The sequence below is a fragment of the Salvelinus namaycush genome, chromosome 21 (assembly GCF_016432855.1).
Source record: "Salvelinus namaycush isolate Seneca chromosome 21, SaNama_1.0, whole genome shotgun sequence".
Taxonomy (NCBI): domain Eukaryota; kingdom Metazoa; phylum Chordata; class Actinopteri; order Salmoniformes; family Salmonidae; genus Salvelinus; species Salvelinus namaycush.
Window position 1 is genome coordinate 20800230 of NC_052327.1, and position 15967 is coordinate 20816196.

The window sequence follows — 15967 nt, forward strand, 5'->3', positions numbered from 1 at the left end:
ACCCCTCCAGTGACTTATTGGTAAAAATGTAGCTACTTTTTTTTGCTACCCCAGCGACTTTTGGTTGATTTAGCGACTTCCATGGTTGTGTGTGTGCCTGCTCGGCTGAGCCTAGCTGTGCTGTTCTCTGCATTCTGCTCCCGGTCCACAGCTCCGCCTCCTTGCTTTGGACAATTTCTCATTGCATGAGAGACTGAAAGCTAGCATAAGTATAAAAATATATATTTGTTAATGCGCAAATTAACGTTATGACGTTACTATGTCATGAAAGGGCTTCTAGCGACAAATGGAGCAACCAATAGCTACTTTACTTGAAAAATGGTTGGCAACACTGGCTTCACAGACTGTCGGAAACATGAGTGCTGCTAGTGCTAATGAGAACGTCGATTTGGTGCCAAAGGGCGCAATTCCGGTGCTATGGCAGTATTTGGCTACAGGTATAGAATAACAATCTTCAAAGTAATGACTCGGGACGTCGGGTTTGATATGAAAGCTTCTTTTAGTAATAATACTTGTTCTCGTTACATTTAACAACTTTAGATTCTACAGAGCAATGCAAGCAAGATGCTAGCGGAAAGGTCAGTTTAATCACTTTGCACCTGCACATAACTGGCGCGTTATCTCTCTCATTCCTGTCGCAAGGCATTCTGGAACTCGCAGTCAAAAGCGTAATTCAATTACATATGTAAATAACTGTAAAGAAATATCTTTAGATCCAGCTCAATGAATTAACTTAAACATTAACTCTGTAACACATTAAAGTTACAACAGGCAAACCAATATCGACCAAATACAAGTGTTGTGCAAAAAGTGCCTCAGAGTCATCGCAACAAGACACATTTATTGATTCATTTGATGAACCATCCACTACTTTACAACAATTGCATGGTGAAAATAAATAAAGCACCCAACAGCATCAAAGACCGTCAGCCATAGCAGCCACCTATGTTTAGCAGGCATTGATTACCAATGCATTTAAGTGCGAAAAAACATCCCATAGACACAGATTGATTTCTATCAGGCTATCACCTATCTAAGACGACTTCAAGAAGATGATAAACAAGCTGTAGTGTCCCAACACTGTATAACAAAATGAAGGGATTAGCTAAAACCGAGCTCACACATGTTGATTATTACGCGACTACAACAGACCTTTGGTCTAGTAGAACAACCGAGCCCTACATTCGTTTGAAAGTACACTTTATTGATGAGAAGTTTCAACTGAAAGATCGGTGCTTTCAACATCACTTCCCCTGGGATCAAAACGGGAGAAAACATTGCTCTGGGGTTGAGAGAAGCTTTAGCCGCCTGGAGCCTGAATGGCGCAAACGTGGAAAAGCTTCCTATTCCATCTGCAGCCTAAGGCTGCCTGAATAAATAATTAACTTAGGTTATTTAAGAACTCAAAAGGTAAGAAAGGAAATATGAACTCATGCTATGAATTAATTAATTAAGCGTACCCATTAAGCCCACTTCCATCTTTGGATTCAAATCAAAAATATTTATGCTGTTTAACGTTTCAACTAATTCATCTGGTTATTATATCCATAAGTTTTTATTCTAAGCCAATCAGATGTTTTATTATTAAGTTACACAACTGTCTAAGTTCCCACTAGTGACCAATTTCAAAGCTGCAAAAAGAATTTCAGCCAGAAACTCAGATAAACACATTTTCCAGATATTTTTTGGACCTTCTCAGATAAGTAAAAATACTTTATTGTACTGATATATGGACATGCAAGCATATTTCATGGGCATTAATGACTATTTCTTGCAAATTAAAAAGGTGTTTTTCACACTAGCAGTTGTGCCTGCATGTCACAGTTAGGGCTGTGGCAGTCATGAAATTGTCAGCCGGTGATTGTCAAGCAAATAACTGCCGGTCTCATGGTAATTGCCCGTTAATTAACAAACACGTTTAGCATCTCCTGGCTTCCACGCACAGCCTACAAGCCACTGATGCAGACCTTTGGAACATCTACATTTAAAAAAGTCTAATACATCCATGTAATATAGCCTACACCATCACAATGAATCCATGATTTATTTTAGACAGGTCTAAAGAAACATGATATGAAGAAAAGGAAAAGAAAGAGGAACAGAAAAGCATACTCTGCATTGTCCTTATGTTAGGTCCTGATCTGGCTATGCCATATGGCTGTGGGCTACACTAGCTCATTTTGCAGACAAGATTTTCTTAGAATTCTGTGGCATTATTTTATAGTACGAGGAATACTAGTTGAAAAAATTGAAATTATATTTTCTCCAAACGATTTGAGGCAGTGTGCACATGCAGCAATTCTTTGTTGAGCGGTTAAGAAACAGCTACTCCTTAATGCTAAATTTAGAGTTATGTATCTAAAATTAGTTGTGATACAAATGTTGAGCTATATGTTTTGATTTTTAATACAGTCTAAGGCTGCATGATGCGACTAATGATGATTACAAAGTCACATGAAAGGCATGAGCTCTGCTTTGTTTTTTTTGCACAGGCTGTACACACTTCAGTCTCTCACTCACAATTTGTCAAGCACTTGATAATGCCTCGAATTTCCCGGCTGCATCTCCTTTGTGAGGCCATAACCCACCTAAATAAAAAAGCACCTCTCACTCACATGGCTCTCAGTCACGTGATCAGGTCTAACAGGCTACAAGACACACATCCGGGACGAAACTACACGTATTCTTATCCATTTCCGAGGCGCATATTGAAGATATTGGAAGAACTGTCCACATTTACTTTATCAGCCAACAAGCTGAGTAGGCCTAACGAAACGCAAAAGCACTAGCCTATGTCAATCTACTATCCCCCATAGTACAAAAGTCAACCTATTCTATTCCGTGCAATAAATAAATATTCCAAACATAGTCTGGGACAGTTGTGGGATGCGATAGATGCCAAATTAATACAACCACTAGCATCAAAAACCTGCTTTAAGCAATGCGCCTGATGCAACAGAGAACATTTAGCTTAAAATGTTGATAAACTATTAGACTATTTCTTCACATTATAAGCGCAGCAATGCGCAGAAGGCTATAAGTGTGAATGTTCCATTAGCAGGAAAACACCCTTCTCAAAAGTGACCACAATTGGGATTTTGCTAGTACTGCTTTTATTATAAAAAGTGCATTTTTATTATGAAAATGATCTTCCCCAAACTTGAAACTGACTTGCTGCGAATGTATTAGAGGTCGACCGATTATGATTTTTCAACGCCGATACCGATTATTGGAGGACCAAAAAAAGACGATACCGATTAAAATCGGCCATTTTTTTTGTTGCGTTTGTCATTATTACAATTACAACAATACTGAATGAACACTTATTTTAACTTAATATAATACATAAATAAAATCAATTTCGCCTCAAATAAATAATGAAACATGTTCAATTTGGTTTAAATAATGCAAAAACAAAGTGTTGGAGAAGAAAGTAAAAGTGCAATATGTGCCATGTAAGAAAGCTAACGTTTAAGTTCCTTGCTCAGAACATGAGCATATGAAAGCTGGTGGTTCCTTTTAACATGAGTCTTCAATATTCCCAGGTAAGAAGTTTTAGGTTGTAGTTATTATAGGACTATTTCTCTCTGTACCATTTGTATTGTTAGCTAGCTAATTATATAGCTTGGTGTCATCATCTAAAATAACCCTAGTTTATAAGAGTTCTTATTTGATTAATGTTGGTCGGACCCATCTATGTGAAGCTAGCCACAATAAGCATTAGCAACAAGTGGACTTTGCGGTTAACCTTCAAAATAAAAGTATGGCATTGACAGTGATGCAAATGAATACAAATAGTAGAATTATGCCATACTTTTATTTTATTTTGCTAAGAATAATGAAAATGACTGCAGTTTCTACTGGTCAGGCTGGTTGTATTGGTGCTAGCTAGGTACCAAGCTAAAGCTAGCTACCCCAGAAGTTGTGGTCGAACAAATTATGCTTCATTATCAATGCGGTATTGTAAACATCTTTCGTGGCCGGTGTTTTCTTGTTTACAGACTTTTTTGTACAGCTTTGACTTTGACAGCTTAGATTTTTTTTGACACGCAAAATAGTATGTATATCGTGAAGCTAATAGCAGTGACACTATTACTGTGTAACTCCAGTAGAGCAACATCTGAAAAATAGCGCATTTAGTAAGTTAGTGTGTACCGGTGCTCGACCAGTCGGCGAAAGCCAACATCACCCACGACAGAGAACGGTTGATTGTCAAGGGCAATGAATTCCATTATCTTGGCTTTAATGGTTTTCCCCTTTGAGTTGTCTCAGTGAAAATGTTGTTACTCTTTCAAATGACTGCTGGACTTGTTGACTGCTCAATCCACACAGCAGACATTGTGGGCTAGTTTAAGAATGTTGTAATGCACATATAGCGCAAATTTTACATGGTGTCATTAACCTACGTTATATAGATATGCACGTCAGCTTTGACATCGGTTTTGCACATCGGCATTAAACTAGACAGACATCGGGCCGATACCGATGTTGGCATTTTTAGCTAATATCGTCCGATTCCGATACGTTCACCGATATATATCATGCATCCCTACTTAACATATACATCTGAAATTTGTTTGGATTTAGAGTGGATCATTATCATGCACCCGACTCAAAACAGGGGCAGCGGGGAAAAATACATGTTATCTATGCACTTAAATAGCAAATGAAGGACGCTTTTCCTGTGGTTCATTTTCATGCCAGCCAGGTAGGCTATATTCCTGTTTTAAAGAGAAGCAACGTGCTTAATATTAGGAAGGTTGAAAATAAATATAGTAGGCCTAGCCTATAGAAAGCTGATGGGATCCTCTTTTCAAGAGGCCATCACTCTGTTCTCACACAATTGCATAGCCCAGTGGTACTCAATCCTTTTAGGTTTTGCCCTACCACTACACACCTGATTCAAATCAACAACTCCTTCGGTGATTGAATCAGGTGTGTAGTGCTAGGGCAAAATCTAAAATGTGCACCCCTTTGGGTCCCCAGGACCAGGATTGAGAACCACTACACATCCTATAGAAATGTTGCGCAACATGAGCTCATGGGCTCTCATTAAGTGTTTGATTAGATTTTTGATTACATTTACATTGATGTCAGAGTGATTAGAGGGACAATAGAGTGCTGAGTACCAGGCAGTTAGCAAGTTTGGTAGGCTACTAATGACCCTCAGCAGCATCAGAGCTTGGAGAAGCCTAATTACTGTTCAAATGGAATTTGACTGCCATCATGACTCCTGACCGCCGTTGTGGCGGTAATATGGTCCCCGTAACACCCCTAGTCACAGTCACACAGTAGCATCATAACTTGGTGAACTACAACAAGATAATAGATTTCAGGCATTCATAGCTAACATTAAATATATTATCTTATTTTACTGTTAAATTAACCTTGCATTGTTATATAGATTACATTTATTTCAGGTGGGCTTAAAGGGTACAGTAGCACAAAAACCACTCCCTCTATACTGAATGTAAATGACAATAAATAAACATTGTTCAATATGACCACAACTAACTGTGCATAATATTGTAGTCTGTAGTGTTTATGTATACCCCAAAACATTGTATCCCAAATACTTTAGGAGTAGACTTTGCTATTCACCACAGTCACTGTTGTTCCTATCAGGCCTAGTATGCTCCTATTAGGCCTGGTTTGTATTGAAACAAATTGGGAAAGTGTGTTGATATCCCTAATATTCAATGATCAAGAGCATCGTTTTGTTGTTCAGATTTATGTTGATTAAAAACAAACTACAGCGACACATTATGCATCTAGCTATGGTGCCATTACCAAGATAGAAACCTCTGTACTCTCTCCAAGACATTTGGGGTGGACAGGTAGTCCTTGATGCAGAGAGAAGAATAAGATCAGGGTTGAGGGATAGAAGACCTACAAGAGGTGGACAAAAATGCAAACAAATGAGGGACAAGAGGATGACAATTGGGTGACTGCTCATGCACTTCTGGGTGGGGGCATTGTCATATTGTTGTCCTTTATTCATTCAGCTGATCCTGTTTTTTGGTCCACTAGCTGTCCATTTGTAATACAGTAGAGGGAGGTTTGAAACAGTCTTCAGATAGGCTTTAATAAGACAAGCTGTACTAATTAACAAGAATAGCAGTACCAATTAAGCCCAGTCCAAACTTTTTATATATTTAATATTATAAAGGTTAATTAAAGTCAAAAAACTTTGAGAGATTCATCTATTATTTTACCTAGAATTTATTTTATAGAGGGCAGTACATGTTAGAAATGTCTAAACTTAGATTTTGGTGGGCTTAATAGGTACACTGACCCAATACTTCCATGTTCATGTTAAAAATGAATGTTTGGTAATACACTACATAACAAAACGTATGTAGACACCTGCTCACAAGAATCATGGGCATTAATATGGAGTTAGTCCTCCCTTTGCTGCTATAACTGCATCCACTCTTCTGGGAAGGCTATCCACTAGATGTTGGAACATTGCTGCGGGGACTTGCTTCCATTCAGCTACAAGAGCATTAGTGAGGAAATTTGACGAACTGAGTTGTTGGAAAGGTGGCATACTATATGACAGTGTCACTTTGAAAATCACTGAGCTCTTCAGTAAGGCCATTCTACTGCCAATGTTTGTCTATGGTGATTGCATGGCTGTGTACTCGATTTTATACACCCATCAGCAACAGCTGTGGCTGAAATAGACAAATCCATTCCCTGACGAAGGCCATGCAGCCTTTAAAAAAAAAAAAATGTTAAACTTTTTTTCCATTGAACATGCCATACAAATAAAGGCTTTTTAAAATTAATTAATTAATTATATGAAGAGTGCCTTGGTCCTCCTTTCTTTTTGATGACCAATTTACCACTTTTACCAAAGAACACCTTGTGTCTACCAAGATCTACTATTGTGTACCTTAGCAGCGCTTCTCTTCCTCCTCTTTTTTTCTACAAGCCAAATCCACTCATTTGAAGGGGTGTCCACATACATACTCATATATATATATATATATATATATATAAAAGTAGGTGTAATAACCTTATCTACCATCATATGTATAACAAAGTTGGGAAAAAATTGTTTAATTTGGTTTTGTATTCAGTTAGCACAGTATGTAGGCCTATTAATTCATATGATCTCATTTTAAGTGATGTACTCTACCCTGACATGTTTAAACCATGTCTGATGGAATTACCAAGTTTTCACCCAATTGTTTGAAAATGGCAATTCATAAAATCGTAACTGCAATATCTGAAAATAAATAAATAAATGCATCTAAATATTTTGTCCAAATCGTGCAGCCTTAGTGTGTGTGGCGTGTCGATGTGCTGACATGCAGTTTAAATTCCGCAGCGGAGAGGGGTTTGGGGTCAGTTGTGGCAGGTTGGGGGGGCACAGGCAGGCATACATACATATATCAGCAGGGTGATTCACAATGTCAGGTTGACAGGAAACACAATGCATGGGTCAGTCACAAAAGATGGGGCACACAGAAAGCCGTGCAGATGCAGAGGGGAGGGAGGGGGCGCATGGAACAGTGGGGTGGACAGTTGGGGTTTGCCAAAATCAAGTGGGGCTGGAAGAGGGGGTCATGCGGCCAATTGTCCTGTACCACTTACGCCGGCAAAAGTTGCTGACCCAGGTGCAGGCACTGACAGTGAGGATCTGAGGGGGGGTCTGCATCGGTCCCAAAAAGTGGTCCCTCTAGAGGCCGAGCTGATAGAGCTGCTGTGACGTCTGAGGGGTGATAAAAAATAAAAAGATTTATAAAAAATAAAAACACATGATTTCCATTGTGCTTTTCCTTTGTGGGGTTGCCTGACTGGCTTCTCATCTGTCTATTCAACCTCAGAAAAGTTATTTTCTAACAGAAGGTAAAATAAATCAATATCACATTAAGGATAACTGCAATGCAGGTGTATATTGGCAGATTTCAGCTTACTTCCAACACAGTGGCAGTTTCCTTGTGATATACATTTATGCCCATATCGTCCAGTTGTAACAAAGAGTAAACAAAGCATTTTAAGTCAAAGGAGAAAAAGCAATACAGCTTGTGTTCGGACATAACTTAGGCCGGGGAACCATAAAATGGCCAAAGGAGTTCTTGTGGTGGTTGATGTTATTGCCAATAGTAACTGTCAGTCAACCCCAGCGGGATCGGGACGGTGCTGAATCATTCACTGTGAGACTAGACCTAACCTCCAGGACATTCACACATGAATGGGACCTTTAAATTACATTGCCACTAGGCAACCTGGAAACAAAGGTCCCTATTTTCCATCTTGTTTCTTCCCTCCGTACACATCTCAGCCCTTCTGACTGAATGCCTTTCCAGGATCTTTTCACATAGAGTGTTGGTATTCCAGTGCTACTCCTCCATGTCAGACACAGGGAGGATGGAGGAGGACGGGGGGCTTTTTCAGGGCGAGTCAGAAGCTGGCAACTTGTCTCTGTGTTAGTAATGCTGAATGGATCACCAGCTGGCTTGCAGTCTGTCCTAATAACCAAGAGCTTCTATCAATCCGCAGGGACTCGACCAGGAACCAACGGCACATTGGGAAATGGCTGGTATCTGTGCAACTGAGGCCATGTGGGTTCAAACCCTCACACTACTTTGACAGCCAGTGAGTGAGTCTAATGAAAATGTGTTTGAAATAATGGCTCCAGGGAGTCAGGGACATTCAAGCCAGCAGCTTTCAAAAATGAGATTCTCCTCTGAGTAGAATAGAGGTGATCTTTGGGGGTGGGGGTATGAGGAGTTGGGAGGGACTTAATCCTTCAAGGCTGAGAAACAATCGTTATAGAGGCCACTTTGCCCTCCTTGTTCCCAATGGACCAGAGAGAAAAGCCGAACACTAAAAGCAAAAAGAGACTAGAGCAGGATATTAGCGGCACTTACAATCTAAAACAGAAATAATTATATTCTGGACTGAATCTCCTATCTAAAGTGGTACCAACTTAATAATGGGTCTGCGATCTTGTGCGACTGGGAAAATCCCTGTCCCAAGTCATGTTGTCAATGCCATTGCAAATGAAACAATTTTCTACAACTAATGAGGCTATTTAGTTTTACTGCAGCACTAATATTAGCTTTAGTTTCTGAGTCTCCAAGGTCCCAGTTCGCTCCAAGTCTATTATTCTGTAGCCCTGGAATTATGCAGTAGGGGGCCAAATAACATCTATTTTTCTTCTTAGAACAAGTTATTTATGTAAATAAATGATTATTATTAAACAGAGACCTTAAATGACATCCCTATATGCTAGCCAGCAAGATGTAGCTAGGCTGATGAATCATCTTCAAAGCCTGGGTGGTTGGCAGCTAGCCTAACTTCCCATCCAAACATAGCTAGCAGATTGTAATGGGCTAATGTGATGCTCCATTAGCCGGTACAGGTTAGCAATACAAAGATCTACACCCATGCAAAAACATGGTACAAAACATGGATTTAAAGTAGAACTGACAGTATTTTAGCCAAATGAAATCTTAACTTGTTCATATACACTCCCAGGTAGAAAAAAAACTAACATTTTCTGACAAGCGAGCACATAGATAAACTATAACTGCAAAGGTATGTGGACACCCCTTCAAAATGTGTGGATTTGGCCATTTCAGCCAAATCCGTTGCTGACAGGTCTATAAAAATCGAGCACACAGCCATGCAATTTCCATAGATAAACATTGGCAGTAGAATGTCCTTACTGAAGAGCTCAGTAACTTTCAATGTGGCACCATCATAGGATGCCACCTTTCCAACAAGTCAGTTTGTCAAATTTCTTCCCTGCTAGAGCTGCTCCGGTCAACTGTAAGTGATGTTATTGTGAAGTGGAAGCATCTAGGAGCAACAACAACTCAGCCACGAGGTGGTAGGCCACACAAGCTTAAAGAAAAGGACCGCCGAGTGCCGAAGTTCGTAGTGAGTAAAAACTGTCTGTCCTCGGTTGCAACACTCACTACCGAGTTCCAAACTGCCTCTGGAAGCAATGTCAGCACAATAACTGTTTGTCGGGAGCTTTGTGAAATTGGTTTCCATGGCCGAGCAGCTGCACACAAGCCTAAGATCACCATGCGCAATGCCAAGCGTCGACTGGAATGGTGTAAAGCTCGCCACCATTGGACTCTGGAGCAGTGGAAATGTGTTCTCTGGAGCAACGAAGCACGCTTCACCATCTGGCAGTCCGACGGACAAATCTGGGTTTGGTGGATTCCAGGAGAACGCTACCTGCCCAAATGCATAGTGCCAACTGTAAAGTTTGGTGGAGGAGGAATAATGGTCTGGGGCTGTTTCTCATTGTACGGGCCTACCCTTAGTTCCAGTGAAGGGAAATCTTAACGCTACAGCATACAATGACATTCTAGACAATTCTGTGCTTCCAACTTTGTGGGTCCAACAGTTTGTGGAAGGTCCTTTCCTGTTTCAGCATGACAATGCCCCCGTGCACAAAGCGATGTCCATACAGAAATGATTTGTCGAGATCGGCGTGGAAGAACTTGACTGGCCTGAACAGAGCCCTGACCTCAACCCCATCAAACACCTTTGGAATGAATTGGAACGCAGACTGTGAGTCAGGCATAATCACCCAACATCAGTGCCTGACCTCACTAATGCTCTTTTTAGCTGAATGGAAGCAAGTCCCCGCAGCAATGTTCCAACATCTAGCGGAAAGCCTTCCCAGAAGAGTGGCTGTAATAGCAGGACACTCTGGCCGAGGAGTAGGGTTGTTCCTCACTATTGGCAGTCAAGCACCCAAGCTAACTGGCTAGCTTGCTAGCTACTTCCAGACACACATGAGAGAGCACCTCACTCTGACCATTTTACTCGCCCTAGCCGAGCTGGTTAGGCTGTTTTCATGTTATGTAGAATGTTAGTGACTAACTGTGCTGCTGGCAACAATTGTATTACTTTCTTTGCTGACGTTTACTGACACCGGTCATTTTCAGCAGGTGTTGCATGTCCGTAAACTCATCAGTTAATCTGCACTCTGGTACACTCAGACGTTAGTGCTCTAAAATCGGAGTAGATAGGCGGAGTGAATTTACAAACACAAGAGATATGCTAACTGTGGAGAACAGTCCTTCAAGTTCAGCATAGCTAGCTAGCAAAGCGATTCACATTTTTTGCTAGCTAACCAAATGATACCTGCATCTAGCTGTAGCCACCAAAAAAAGTTAGTCACTCAATCACTTACTCCTGCAATGACATGTCATCCTCCCAACAGCTAGCTAGCTAACGTTAAGCTCTGTTTTTAACTTGTTAAATAAATAGCTACATAAATAGATACGCTAGCCTATTAGCCACAACTTGTGATCATTTCCTTTGCTAGTTTGATTGTATTGACATTCCCTGCCTTAATTACATTTGTCCATTTTTGTCCAAAATATTGAGTCATTTCAACTGAAACAGTGCATCCATTATGGGTGGAGGCAGCAAACAATGTACCAGACCAGCTGTGATTTACAACCTGACAGCAATATTTTTTTGACTACCAAGAAATGTATTGGTGAATTATATTAATCATGCATTGAACTGCATCCATCTATTCTACCATCAATGCCTTACTCTGTCATGGAATTTTGAATCAAATATAATCTATTTTTAAAACCTCTTATAAAAGTTGTTTTTATAGCATAAACTGTGAATGTGATATTATGATTGTGTGTGTTTCATATCTGCAGATAGTATCTCCAAAGACATCACAAGGAGCATCACATTAGCTCGTTACAATCTGCTAGCTAACAAAACTAATGTCTGAGAAATAATTTGGTAACAAAGTATCACCTAGGCTACAACTGCTGTTGAAACAGCTCACCTTGCCCAAACCGACCAATCCTTCAATGGCTATTCAATTAGTCATATTCAATGATTCAGTAATTACTAGTAACGTTAGATGCTAATGGTATTTCAGTTTTGTTATTGAGTAGAAAGCTTCCACATGCTATTTGACCGAACTGACAGAACTGTAGAGCCTGTAGTGCCAATGATTTCATTGAAACGATCGAACACAAGCCACATGTGACCATCAAAGCTGGGCATTCCTATACGTTACACTGAAGGCTAGCTTATGAACAGTCTGATTATGATTGCAAAAGCTCACATTTGTAAGGCAAGTTAACCAGGCTGCTGAAACAGCCATAGTCACGGCCAAACATCGTTTTAATTTGAAAATATAAAAACTGTGGTCTGCGCTTTCACGATGGTTTTGTAAATGAGTAACGTTAGCCAGCTAGCTAACGTAATCTACCTAACCGCTTTGCTTTGCAAGCTAACTACAGTAGCCTGTTATATTAGCTAGCTAGCTAGTTTGTTGGGGGGGGGCTCTAGTCTAGAGTGACACAAAGTGGCACCAAGGAAACAAGTGTAACCCTGTTTTAGCTGTCTACCTAGCTAGCTAGTTACTTATACTATGCAAATAAGTTATTCAACAGCCTAACCAGCCACTTCGCTAGGCTAACAGTTAGCAAGCTAGCAAACAACCAAACTTTAGCTAGCTAAATGTTACCCCTGTTCTGTCAAGACTTTAGTCAGACAAGCTAGCAAACATTATCCACATAAACGAACATTTGTAAAGTAATAACGCTTGACTGTATACTCACATAAATATGGTTGTTAAACGGGAACCCAAGAGGTGTACAGTTTCTGGTCAATTGCTAAAACCATTATTTAAATTTCACTCTAGTAGTTGAGGTCCTTTCAAGCCACTTTGTCTGGAACTGAGTTCTGTCTGAGGTGGGAAATCAGAAAAATTCATATCCAGTGGTCTCGCTTGCAAGTGATTGACGTCTCCTCGCCCAATCGCGTTGACCTATTTCATGCAAATCAGAACAGCAGCCAATAAAAGTAGACCTTCTGGAAATGGGCGCGATTTTGATAACTAATACACCAATCGAATTGAACGATGAAGTGGGTTCCGCCCTCTTCCTCTTGACAGTAACAGCAAAACAATAGCACGCCCGTCGACAATTAATTACAGTACAGAGATACAGTAATTTGCAAGAACGCTCGCCACAACCTCTATAATTTGTCTTAAATTACTGTTTTTCTCATGTCTTCCCATAAATGTTAGGGCACTCTCTCCCTAGCCATGATATTACTCGAAAAACAAGGCTTTTTACAAAATATGCCACATAAACTCAAAAATGAAAAGGAACAAGTTAAACCATCTAACAAGGAAAAATACAACATGTTACTTAATCTGGTAGGTATTTTTACTCGGTTCATGTTTTGCACTGCGACTTGATATAGCCTTTTTTTGTCGTGTGGGTTCGTCTATCATTTTGCATTTATCTAGTGTAGAGTTCCCTCTAGTGGAACTAGGCCTACAACTGTACCCCGCTGCATACATTTTTGCATATAGTGTAAATAAAACGTCACTTTGTCCACAGAAAAGCCATTTTCAAGGGAATTAATAAGTCACTTACAAAAGGAGGTATAAGCAAGCAAGGTACATTATGCAGTCCAATAGAGATAGGCATAGAGAATAAACTCTAATGCCGTTTTAGGAGGAACTAGTATAGAATTAAAATGAAACAGTATCTATTGAATGCAAGAGGGCAACAGAGAAACATACCTAATACTGGTGCTTGCTAATTAAGTACACTTGAGATTTGTATTGCTGCAGGTACAGTGCCTTCATTTAATTGTCTTTTTTTGTCAACAATCAACACAAAATACTCTGTAATTTCAAAGTGTAAGAAAAATGCTAACATTTGTAAAAAAATAACAAATAAAATGTAACACTAGTATATATCTTGATTATATAAGTATTCAACCCCCTGAGTCAACACATGTTAGAATCACCTTTGGTAGCGATTACAGCTTTGAGTCTTTCTGGGTAAGTCTCTAAGACCTTTGCACACCTGGATTGTACAATATTTTTAAAAACATTTCAAGCTTAAATTAAACAATCATGTTAAACTACATTTGTACTCCTGAACTTTAAGCTTGCCATAACAAACGGTTTGAATATTTTTTGACTCAAGATATTTCAGCTTTTAATTTTTTATTAATTTGTAAAAATGTCTAAAAACATAATTCCACTTTGACATTACAGGGTATTGTGTGTAAATTCAGGCTGTAACACAACAAAATGTGGAAAAACTCAAGGGGTATGAATACTTTCTGAACTGTATATTGTTGAGATTCCTCATCTGAAAATATATTGGTTTGTCAGCAGTTCTATAATGAAGCTCTTCAACATCAGTATTATAAGCTAGTGTCACGTTCCTGACCTGTTTGCTGTTGTTTTTGTATGTGTTTAGTTGGTCAGGGCGTGAGTTGGGGTGGGTAGTCTATGTTATGTGTTTCTATGTTGGGTTAATGTGTTGCCTGATATGGTTCTCAATTAGAGGCAGGTGTTTGCCGTTTCCTCTGATTGAGAACCATATTAAGGTAGGCTGTTCTCACTGTTTGTTTGTAGGTGATTGTTGCTGTGTCTGTGTTTGTTACACCACACGGTACTGTTTCGTTTTTCCCTGTTCGTGTGTTCTTCGTTATATGTAGTTCACAAGTTCAGGTCTGTTTAACGTCGTTTGTTGTTTTGTAAATTATCAAGTGTCTTTCGTGTCAGTGTTCGTCTTGTCTAATTAAATCATCATGTATTTATCACCCGCTGCGTCTTGGTCCACTCTCTCCCAGAAAGACGAACGTTACAGCTAGGGAAATATGAAAACTGAAAACTGACACATACAACCAAGCCATTTTCAAACCTCAGTGGTTGTTTGGCCATTATAGCATGACAAAAACAGAGATTGAGGATACATTTGAGGACATCGAGACAAAGTATGTTAGCCAGTCCCAAATCAGACATTAGCCCATTCACTTGGCGCCAACTCTTTATTGTTGGCAGATCTGATGAAACTGCTAGAGGGAGGTGGGAGCAACAACACAAGACATGTTCTGAAGGATCAGACTGAGGTGTGCTCCCATACTGTATCAGGTTAGGTTAGATATGCTGAGTAGGCTGTCTCTCACAGTTGATAGTAAATTAGCAAATGTCAGGTCATTGAGCTCGTTGTGGTTTTGCAGCAGCCCCATATTTAGATGTCTTATAGCTATCAGTGAAACTGAATAATGTGTTGAGAACAGCCTGTGATCTGGCACCAGATGGATTATTAAAATACATCTATGGAAGTAGGCAGAGATTTGAACAGCTGGGAGTGGTATTTGCACCTTCAGTTGCTTGTTTGCCATATTATACAGCCGATTTGGCACCAACATTTTTTTTTGCAGAACAGAATGTTTATTGCGTAAAGGCTTCATGACACGGCTCATGGTTTGTGAGCAGATTAGTGAGCAGATTCTCATATGTGTGATTGACAATGGCGTTCTGGTTATCCATGATTATTCTGTACAATATGTTGACTCTGCCTTATCAACACATTTTGTTTACCAGTATATTATTTTTTTGGTTAAATACACACAGGGACAATATCCCTTTACCAATCTATTCAGTAGACTAGATGGTAGTTATCCCTGCAAACATACTTATCCCAGCAAACGTGCTCATCTTGAGCCTCTCTTGAATAAGATACATACAGTATTCTGTAGTATTAAACAGTAACATGTAAATGTGACTGTATGTTTGAACTGCTTTATGATTTCATGTGGTTTACCTGGAATTCACGTGAAACGATTTGGTGATAACAGTCTAATTACATTATTATCACCTATGAAATAAAAAGTGTGGTGAAAGTAATCTATTGAAAGGCAGTGCATCTGATGTTAAATTATTGTACATTAACAACGTTGCCAGTGCTGAAAAGTCAGAAAGATGAGAAGCGTGGCTTTTTGGAGGTTTAAACACACCATTGGAGCAGTGGAATTTAAATTCAGACTGGTAGATTCTGTATCCATCTGGTGTTGTTTATGTTGCTCTGTATCCTGCTATCTGGTGTTGTTTATGTTGCTCTGTATCCTGCCATCTGGTGCTGTTTAAGTTGCTCTGTATCCTGCCATCTGGTGTTGTTTATGTTGCTCTGTATCCTGC

General features: G+C 39.6%; 1 protein-coding gene across 4 annotated transcripts in view; it reads right to left on the reverse strand.

Moving 5' to 3' along the window:
- The window catches only part of LOC120066173 (kelch-like protein 25), a 46061-nt gene extending 33370 nt beyond the window's left edge, over positions 1-12691 (reverse strand). For 2 of the 4 annotated variants that reach the window (XM_039017349.1, XM_039017350.1), the window contains exon 1: positions 12576-12691. Coding sequence is in view for 1 of the 4 variants with exons in the window: in XM_039017347.1 (XP_038873275.1) it covers positions 7603-7666 (64 nt within the window). In the remaining 3 variants the exon portion in view is untranslated. Of the gene's footprint in view, positions 1-7602; positions 7721-12575 lie in introns of those variants that run through there. The other 2 variants (XM_039017347.1, XM_039017351.1) reach the window with 2 other exon arrangements.
- Between the last annotated feature and the right edge of the window lie 3276 nt (positions 12692-15967).